The 11,165-nt window shown below is 36.0% G+C and overlaps 1 protein-coding gene across 1 annotated transcript in view; it reads right to left on the reverse strand.

Annotated features, from left to right (window-relative positions):
* Positions 1-11,165, reverse strand: part of RB1CC1 (RB1-inducible coiled-coil 1) — an 82,410-nt gene that overhangs the window by 49,630 nt on the left and 21,615 nt on the right. The window contains exons 6-7 of the mRNA XM_009332052.1: positions 3,039-3,241; positions 1,465-1,897 (exon numbers count right to left, since the gene is read on the reverse strand). Coding sequence (XP_009330327.1) covers positions 1,465-1,897; positions 3,039-3,241 — 636 coding nt within the window. The remainder of the gene's footprint in view (positions 1-1,464; positions 1,898-3,038; positions 3,242-11,165) is intronic.

An 11,165-nucleotide genomic window follows, 5' to 3' on the forward strand; every position in this document is an offset into this window, starting at 1 on the left:
TTAAGTTACAAAACAATTACAACAGCTGAAACAAAGGAATTCTGACTAGTCTTAGATAAGGCAAGGACAGAAAAGCACAGTTACAAGACAGCCTCTCTAAAACGTGATATATGTCAGATAAGACTATAAGCTGATCAAAAAAGGTACAATGAGTGTTTAACTAAAGTGGTAATTTTTTCATTTTCGTATCTTTAGTATCACTAATTTATTTGGAAGCGACTGTTTAATGTCTGTCTCTCAAAATACTGATTTTTAAGAGACATTGCATTGTGTCCTGTTAATATTATGTACAACGTGAATTTATTCTCTTGCAACAGAACTACTGGGTTTTGTTACTCTTGTTTTAAAATAGTAGAAAGCACCTTGTAGCATTACTGAACAAACAGGACAGAGGATTGTCTCAGACTTCAGCAATTAGGAAGTCTTTCACACACAAAATTGAATATTGTTTTTGCTAAAGAAAAAAAAACTTGTAAAGTCCAATCCTTCTCTTAGTCTTTTCTGTACTACTAAGATTTAGACAGCTCAAAATCTTAAGCAGTCCTTAATATTAAGCCCAATTCTCCAACTACTTTCAAGACAGAACTGAAAAATCCATTTACAGAATTGACCATACCATAACGTTCCCTACAACAGATGGGGTTTAGACATAACTGAAACAGTCTTCCAGTCCCACCTTAAGAAGGAAATAAAGTGTCAAAGACAATAGAAATTGTTTTCTTTGTTCAAAGTATATTGAGTTGTAATAGTATAAAATTATAGATATGCAAACAAGGCTAGACAATGTAAGAAATGTAAGCCACAGTGAAAGGAAAGAAAGAAGGAAATCTCTAGGCAAAAGGTTTTTAAAAGGTTATAATGCTCACTGGTTAAAACAATCATTTGGAAAGTAAAGAAAGTGAGCAATGTTTTATTCTACCAGCAGCAGAAATACAAACTGATAGGTTGGGCTCTTCTGAGCATATCTGTATCAGCTAATAAAGAATGCATATATATAGTATGTAAATTTATCACAATTAACCACATGAATTTGTCCTATATTTTAATGAAGGCTTCAGTATTTTTTAAGACAAAGAGCATTAACTTTGTCCAGGAAAATCTTTACTTTCATTGTAAGCATAGTATCTATGAAAAAGGCAAAGAAAGAATAGAAGTCACTTTGCTTATATGCTACAAGAATCTATTGGCTTTCCAACAGGAATGGCTATGTGAGAAACAAGCAAGATAACAAGTATTCACTGTGAAATTATATTCGCTTTCCTAAAGGTCAAATTCTTAACACACAAGAACTCTCAAAATACTTCCCCCCCGGCCCCCAGTCTCTGCTTTGGTCTCCATTCAGAAAGTTATCTGAGAAACAACGAGTTACAAGAAGTTGAGTCACTTCAAAAGCACTGGCATCTGGAAAATAAACAGCAACATTCAATGTGATATAATTCGATTTTTAAAAAATTGTTAACTTACCCTGCTCATAGAATCAAAACATTTTCTGACGAGCGATTCAACATCGTTAGGCCTATCTTGAACATTTATCCAGTCTAACAAAGACACATTGAAGGAAGGCTGATCATCTTTCAATTCTACTGATATTTCATTGTCCTGGACAGTGGCATTTTGACCAGATTCCTTATTATCTTTTACATTTTCAGGATCCATGCCTTCCAAAGCTGAATGTTCAACTGACTTGCAAAATGAGGCTAACATTGATTTATTGTTCACTTTAGATGTATCAGAATAAAGCACCAGTTCAGCGGATTTCCCATCCTCAGTTTCTTCACTTTCTGCCCCTCCATGCTCAGCTGAAGAATCCAGTCTTCCTAAACACTCTCTGTAACTATGTCTCGTTAGGCACTCCAGCAGTGGTATCTTGGCCATGATAGAAACAGCAGAACCCAAGCTTTTTTTTAAAAAGGGTGAAAAGAAAAAAACATCAGTATCTAGAAGCCAATGTGGCATAAAAACAGATACAAACCACCCATAATATAAAGTACTATTTGTTTTAGAATTGGAGCAGATTTCAAAATTAATTTGGTAACTACCCTTTCAAAATACTGTATTCAGTATCAATATCATGGGAGGACAGCTAAAGAAGTTACGATTTTTGCTCTCTTCCACTGCTGAATATGAACTCTTCTAAACTTCCAAGTAAGCTTATGTTTATAATGCAATGAAAAAAAGGACAGTTTGATAAACTGTGACATGCCCTTTTTTATTTTTTTTATTTTTTTTTTTAAACACGCAGGTGGGACTTTTATGTTTCCAATCTGCATGGATACCAATGCTTATTAGCAAAGATTGAGTGTCCTCTGGCCAACTAATTTTGCGGAGCTTGAATAGCTTCTATATATTTGGTAAAAGCTATGAAGTTCACCTTTTTTTTTTTAAAGCAAAACATATTTATGCTTTATTTCTTTAAGTATCCAACATCCACTCATATTTTGTGAGGCACAGCACTCACAGAAATACCACAATACTGTAATGTCCAGAAAGATTTCAAAGATTTTCCTTGAAGTAACATCCAGAGTTTGCAGGATACAGGTATACACACACACACACATATATACACACACACGCACTCTCAAAGGTACACGTATACACCCAAAGTTTGGCTTATGACTTCATACTTTCAACATAGATCATCATTCTTAGTATCTGCCCAAGTGTATTAAAAAGCAATTAATTCAAAAGTGAAAAGATGTATTTAAAAATGTTGATTAATGTCTAAATTTATTATCCAGCTATTTCTAGTGCACATTTGGAAGGACTCCAGCTCTTAAACAGCTGTTCATTAACAATCTTCCATATATATATACTTCCTGTATAATTCAGTACAGGTTTTTGTGTGCTGATGAATACAAGGAAAAAGTGTCAATTAAAAAATGACTAGCATAGAACAGAAGGAATATTCTCCTTAACACATAATCAAACAAATACATGCTTGATTAACTAGAATGAGCACCAGACATAGAACACTCAAAAAATAAGTTTAAAATACAGTCACTTTGGAGTTTGAGGCTGAAGTTTAATGGCAAACCTACTGTGTAAGTTTCAACTTGATATCATCTATGGACTGTAAATAGCTTGAATATACATTTTCAAACTTGAAAAGTAGCTTTTGGTAAGAGTATGTACAATCTTCCAAGTTGGCCATTATGGCAGCCCAGCCTTGATGCTGAAGATGTTCATCATGTACAAGACCTTCACAAAAGGAGCAAAGCTTCTTGGCAACCTCATACATTTCCTGAAAGAAAAAAAAAAAAAAAAATCCAAAAAAATGGAAATCACTTCAGGTTAATGTTTTATATAGTTACCACAGTAATAAAGTGAGACATAACATAAAAAGTGTTAAATTTAGATAGCTAAAAAGTTGTACACCTTAAAACTTCATCAAAAATAACAAAACTTCCTTTATTCTTAAATAAAAATTAGTATATCGTCTATGCATTTTTTTATCTGAGAAATATCTTCAAAACAGGCAGGTGAAAGTTGCAGTTCCAAAAAACCTTATAAAATTAATTAAATGCTGCTAATATAAAATATTCAGTGCACACATACATGAATAATAATGCTTGTACTAATCTGATAGAAGGAGCTGGCCAACAAGGTCCATTAAGGAGAAAACTATCGATGAGCCAAGCAGAAGCTCAGAACAAGACAACGAATTGCAGGATCAGTCAGCAGAAGCGCAGGTGCATCAGACGCAAGAAGAGATGCATGAGGAAAACAGCAGAGCAGATAATTAATTGAAGTCTGCCATTGATTAATAAACCAGATGCTACATGATGAAAAGCAGTGTAGTGTCCACAAAACTCTAAAACACACCCTGAAACTTGGTACACGCAAACCAACATGGAAGCTTTTTTGTTAAAGAACTGGATGACACAGAGGCATTTTACTGCCATAAGAAGGTGAGAATTTAATTACCACCCGACTTGGCAGAGTTAAAACAGAGACCTACATACGGCAAGTACCATATCTTACTAAAAGTGCACTAACAGCAATGCCTATTGTATTAAATTCCAAAGTTTTAACTACTAGTAGAAGAGTAACTATTTTAAGTTTACCAATTTAAGAAAAGAGACTGTCCCCCTCAAAGTGCCTACTACTCAAATACCAAAATGAGAAAGTAAAACAAAAGTCATACAATAAATTCTTCAGCTCAATGCTTTATCAATAACATACTACATGGAAAATATTCTCCTGAGCATACTTGTATGTTGGGTTTTAATATCTACCTACCCTCCAAGAAAGAAAACCTTATACTTTTTGCAGGTTGAGCATACTGTTAAAGTAGGACTGAACACGTAACTTTCCTCTGTTACAGTACATGTGAGAAAACCATACATGGTGAAACAAGTTATACAAATACAGTGAGAAAGCAGTGTTAAAAACCTAACACATCAATATTTCAGAATGCATTTGCTGCTGAACACAGGGTTAGCAGCACATATGCATACACAAAAAAATTTAGAGCCCAACAACACTTATCTTCCCAAAATAAACCACAAAACTGCAGAGCATTTTATCCAAATATTTCAGAATTAGTATTGACAAAACCTGAAAGTTACAAATACCCTCCCCTTTTCTTAAAAGTCCAAGCCTTGTCTCAAGCAGCATGACAAAACTCCACTGTCCCTCAAATCACTGGTACCTAAGCTATCAGCAGATGAACAATGAATATACAAACATACTTATACATACAACTCCATGGAAATCAAAAGCTATTACAAATTTCTATCACTTCCTAGTAAAGATGCTACTTGTCATCTTGTTTTCCGAACTTTGGTCACTTTCTGTGCACATAAGAATAAGGATTTCCGGTTTAAAAGGAACAGGTTTTTTATTTGCTGCATGAGTTCTCACTTCCTAAGTCAAAATCAACCGATAACACAACTGGGACGGCATCCAGATAGTGCTGAAATCTGCAAGTCATTTTCTTCAGAGTATCTCCAGTTTGTCTATACAATTTAAATTCACATAAGCTGACTAATGCAATATTGACAACTTGAACATTTTTTTATTATTTTCTTAAATTCACTTTGTATAAAAGTTACTCAAAGGCAAATTCCATAGCATATAAAAAAAAACAGAATTACTGCTTCCTCAATTATCCTATTAAGAACCAAAAGGACAGGCTGTTTTACCCTAAGATATACTAAAAAATACACCAAAAATATCAAGCTGAAAAGGTCACTGAATGTCCCCATTGTGTTCTAATGTATGTCCTGGGAATGTATACAAGCATTTTACTTTCAACTCACAAACACTATTCTCTTTCCAAAGTCAGCCTTCCTCCAAACTACTGGCAATAATTCCAGATGTGAGAGCATATGCAGAACCACACATTAGTTTGAAGACTAAAACAATATAAGCCATCTACAAAATCAAAACTGATCATAAAGTCTTTTTATGCAGTTCCTTCAAGTGAGTATCACAGTTTACTAGGGAAAGTGAAGACTGGACTTCTCCCACCTTCAAACAAAAATGTTTCTTTAAAAGCCCTGAGTAGAAGCTTTTGTTAGCTCTATTTTCCTTTGGACAAACTCACTTAGCATGGCACAGCTCAACTGTGTAATAATGAAACGTATACACTAGGCTTGATATGACCAGACTTTCTGCCCTGAGACATGCTAGTAACTAGTGGCCAGTGTTTGCTTTTTTTAGCTAGATCTATTTATTGTGTTCACAATGGAAGTCAAAAGTTACAAGTTAGTGTTGTCCTATGAAACTTTACTATATGTCATTCCTGATGCTCTCTTGAGAACCTAAGTGTTGTCAATTTAAGATTTTAGTTTTAACAAAGTTGCTTCCTCAGCAAAACACTTTCAAACACAAAACAGAAGACACAAGTTACCAAATTTTAGCAGAAAAAAAAAAAATCATTACAATTGAGATCGCTTGTATTGATGACCAGCACTGACACTCTGTACCTAGGAGTCTAACCTGTGGCGATTTACCCAAATTTAACCAAACCAGAAGTTTGTGTCCCAGCAGTCTGACTCCTAGAAAAGTAAGAGTAAACAACAGTATGTCCCAGAGTAGCAAATTAATATTTATTTTTTAGAAACCATGTAACAGAAGGGCATTCTAATAAGCGTCAGGATCTGTCATATAACAGAGACTTGCCCAAAGGAACTGTTATATAAAAATAAAAATACCCCAATGCCATCTAAGTATTCAACCAGGTATTCATTGTCAGATGAGCTGCAGCTCCTTGTATACACAGGAGATGTGGATGTTAAAAAAAAATCCCATTATGAAAGCAATCATAAACACGATACTGAGAGACAAAAGATTTTTTCTGAACTATTTCAAGCTCAAACTGAACTAACATTGAGCTCAAAATTCGTTAGCCTGAAAACATAGCTGTTTCCTTCAAATAATGCTTTCAAAGTTACCTGTAAGCTAATACGCTACAAGTCAAATTGTACAACTAAACAGACACATGACTGTTTCAGGGCACATATGGAATGCTGTTGTAATATCTTGTATATCATCATCCTCCCAAACTTATTTTCACTTGTGTATCCCAAGTGCCAATGACGTTCTCTCTGAGTGGTGGGGGGCAAGCAGTAGAGTTCTGTCTGCATGGATGAACCTGAATGCAATTCGAGTCTGCAGGAACCTAGTACTGCTTTTGATGCTGGTTTCTTAGGCAATATCATGACATAAGCTCATTATGTTCAAATAGTAAAGAATATTACTCTGAATTCAGGGGGTCCAAGTAGATGGTTCTAATAAAGTTCAAACCACATGGAGTAACTTTTCCACCTATCAGAACTGTTTCAGTCTTAGACTACACTAAGCAGACACCAGTGCAGGGAACAAGAACACCATGTTAAACCATTATTTTATTTTTTAATGCTGCATGGAGGGGTCAAGACGACGACACTTTTCAGTCAATCCTATAACCCTGCTTCAAAATGTGAGGGTGCGTAGCAAGAAAATGAAGTGGTGAAGCTTTTTGCTTCCTTTGGAGTATCTATGTAGCTTAAAAGTAGTTAAGAAATTAGAAACTACACAGATGTATCTTTCTTATCATTCCATCACTACCGAAATACATCTTCAAGTGTTTTGGCTTGTTCTTCCTACCATCTCCACAGACAACATTTCTGGGGAGACCTCCTCAGGCTACTTTAGAAGGATCAAGACCGATCTACTTCACATAACCAGTACGTCTGTATGCAGAAAAGAATTAAGCAGCTCTCTGCTAAATGAATAAAGCCTAAAAAATGAATTACGTCAGGCATCTAAATAAAGGCCTGCAATCCAACATATGTTTTAACACTTCTCAGTAAAGTTGCCAGCTCCAGCACAGAAAATGAAGCCTGCCTAACAACAGGCTTGCTTTTGTGATTGATTTTTCACAGATCCACTCAAGGGTAATTGGCAGACACCCAATGGTTCACAAAGCATAAAAATTAACTTCAGTTGCCTTGTAGAGCTACATCCATCTTACTCAGCTATACCAGCATACCTAGAACACTGACAGCTTCATCATACCACTGGAATGCGGACCTCAAGAAGCACCGCTACCAGTACAAGACTAGACAAACCCAGGCTAATCTCAACATGCTGTTATGTTGAAGAGTAAATAAAGGCATCTTGACTTCCTAATTTGTCAAGAAATTCACAGGCCCACCAGAAAGATTTTTATCTTTGGCTGGGTGCTTTATCAGAATGTTTACTTGAATTATTTCCTTTGTTCACTGTAACTTAAATTTAGGTGATTCTTCTGATGATAGTTACTTCCATTTAGTAGATTTCAACCAAAATCAGTAGAAGCAACAAAGTACATTTTATCTAAAACAGAAATTAACTGGTAAAGTGTTTCCCATCAATTTCAAGACTTCGTCTTTGCATCCTACTGTCGCAATTCTGCTCTTCTGAATGAAAAAAATCCAGGGAAGGTCTGTTTGTCTTAAGCAGTCTTTGGACTTACCTCTAAAGAACAAAAGTTCTCAGGAAATGCAGGGTTCTTTCCATTCTCTACAACCCTGTGGTAAAAGGAGACAAGTCACCAAAGTCCTCTATTGCCATGTGTCTGAAATCCTGTTAAAAAGGACTCCTTATAGGTTTCAGTCACTCTAAAAAAAAAAATCAACCTCAGGCCAACAAAAAAGACACTTGAAAGTGGAATTACACATGCCTATACACTATAACAGCAGATAAATGCTTCCACAAAAGGTAACCGTTATCTTGCTTACCAAAACTAGTAACCAAGACCATTATCCCTAATTCATGCACCTCCAACTCAGTAAAGCTACTAGATTAATCATTTCAAGATTTCAGCTTTTAAAACCTGTAATTGGAACAGTTAACGTCACTGTGAAGGGGATTGATATTTCATAGCAATTCCTCTCCTTTCATTAGACAGCTGATTATTCCATTCTCCTTTAATATTGGTCATTTTTGGTGACTGCATCCTTTGGACATTTGTCCACACAGTTCAGGACTTATTACATACTCAGAAAGTATTTATTTCATCAGCATAATACAGAACAAGTTATTCTGTAGGTTGTAGCTTAATGGCTTTTTCTTCGGTATTGTTTTTCACCAGCTCTTGGCTCTGACATTAAAAGCAGGCTAACAGAAGTCAAATGACAGAATTTACCACCAAAATAAAAAATATTGAGAAGCTGACAAAGCACCACAGCCAGGGAATCAAACCATGGTACAAGGTAAGTGGTAACTTCTACTAGCTTGATTCTAAGCCACCCAAGTCTTTTTCCTCTGGTGAATTTTCTAAAAGCTTGATCTAACAGTCCTGGTTACAAAGGCCAACCAAAACAAATGCTGTATCTTCTAGTACACCTTAGGGTAAACTAAAACCTACTCCATTTTAACCCCACCCAGCTCGATTACTTTAAAAGATTGAGTCTGATCGCTAATCCAAGTTACAAAGAACTCTGGACTTCTGTAGAGGAGCTAGAAGCATGTCTGGCTATTAGACTAATAATTTAGCAAAAAAAAATGAATAGTATTAATTTAGCCACACAATTGTTACAAACATTACAATGCCTTAAAGAACATTAAAATTTTAAAGTAACTTTTCCAGAGTGCCTCAAAACAGCTTTCTAGTAGAAGTAAAAGAGCGCTTCTCTAAATAGTAGATACACAGCTTTCAGGAAGCATGACTAAACTTCTTGGCTTAAGTATTACAAAGCGTTTGGAACTAAACCAAGAATGATCTAGGTACTGTAACTATAGCCATGGTTTTAGGCAACCAAATGAAATGACCACACCGTTTCTCACCCCTGTTCCCATTTCTTAAAGAAAAACCAACCGCAATTGACAGTTTGATGATGACAGCAACAGTATCACATGAAACATGAAACTAACAAAAAGTCAAAGTTTCCAATATCCTTCTTCTGGGATAAACAACATGGGAACTTCAGTTAGATCACTAAAAAAAATAATAAATAATCCTTTTCTAAAAGCTAAGCTACCAGAAATTATTTAAGCAGTAGTGTTAAAAGACCACAAGATTAGACACAATTCACATAATATAGTTTATTGCACAACGTGCTGTATAGAGAACAGCTTGTCTCCTCCTAAGCTGGTGTGTACGTAACTTTTTGCAAACACTCTGTGCACCTAATTGTTCACATACTGCAGCTCAAGGCCAAAACTGCTGAACTGGAAGAGAGGTGGGAAACCAGGCTAGTTGTAACCCTTTAGGAACAGACATCTCAAAGGTAAGTTTTTAGTCAAAAGGAAACCAGGATTCTGGGACATAAAATGAAAATAGGCTTAGAAAGTTGCTTTAACTGAGATTTAAAAGCCAGTAGATGCAACAAACACTCAGCAAAAAGGATCTGATAGAAAAAGTTTATAAGACAGAGATATTGCACATGTGACAAAACCTATGGCAAGAATTTCAGTTTAATTGGTAAAGGAACAAGTTAAGGTAATAGTCATAGCTTCTTTCAAGCTACCGAATTTTTATACTGTGAATTCTACATAATGAGATCTCACGTAATCAACAGGAACTTAAGAAAATCTGTATAATGTTAAAATCATGAAAGCAAAAAGAAAGAAAAAATTAAGGTATCTTGATATGATAATCACAGTACAGTGGAAAACCAAACAGGAGATATTAAGTTTCTCACAGGAATGATTTTTGGTTAGGACGCATTAAAATCGAAAAAAGGCTATATATAAGTTAATAAAACTAGTTTCAATTGGAAAAAAAAAATGACTGCTTTTACATATACTTATACCCTATACATACATGGACGAAAGGCTATAAGAATGCCATGGACTCCACTGTGAACTAAAAGATGACTTTTGTTTTTACCTGAATAGTAACTAAAGATATCTGAAAAGTATGGCAAAAAAATGCAGAAATCAAAAGCAGAATTTAAATCAATAATGGTTAGTTTTAGACAGGCAGAAAACAATGGAGGAGGAAATAAAGGCATGGATTAATAAAAATACTTGTTAAAGGAGAATCTAGAACTACTTGTTATTGTGAAAAAAAAAAGCTAAGGCCATATACCAGTGTATACAACGTATGGATCAGAAAAAGTGAATCAGAAATATCTGTCCACCTTTCTCCACAGTACAAATAAGGTAAGGTAAAAAACCCACCTTTCATACAGTTAGAATCATAGAATAGTTTGGGTTGGAAGGGACCTCTAAAGGTCATCTAGTCCAACCCCCCTGCTGTGGGCAGGGACATCTTCAACTACACCAGGTTGCTCAGAGCCCCGTCCAACCTGACCTTGAATGTTTCCAGGGATGGGGCATCCACCACCTCTCTGGGCAACCTGGGCCAGTGTTTCACTCACCACCCTCAGCATAAAACATTTCTTCCTTCTATCTAGTCTAAATCTACGCCCCTTTAGCTTAAAGCCTTTCCCCCTTGTCCTGTCGCAACAGGCCCTGCTAAAAAGTTTGTCCCCATCTTTTTTATAAGCCCCCTTTAAGTACTGCAATAAGGTCTCCTCAAAGCCTTCTCTTCTCCAGGCTGAACAACCCCAACTCTCTCAGCCTTTCTTCACAGGAGAGGTGTTCCATCCCCCCGATCTTTTTCGTGTACCCTCTTCTGGACCCACTCCAACAGGTCCGTGTCTTTCTTATGCTGAGGGCTCCAGAGCTGGACGCAGTACTCCAGGTGGGGTCTCACCAGAGCAGAGCAGAGGGGCAGAATCCCCTCCCTC

This window comes from Pygoscelis adeliae, unplaced genomic scaffold (genome assembly GCF_000699105.1).
Source record: "Pygoscelis adeliae isolate BGI_AS28 unplaced genomic scaffold, ASM69910v1 Scaffold98, whole genome shotgun sequence".
In the NCBI taxonomy this organism is placed as follows: Eukaryota; Metazoa; Chordata; class Aves; order Sphenisciformes; family Spheniscidae; genus Pygoscelis; species Pygoscelis adeliae.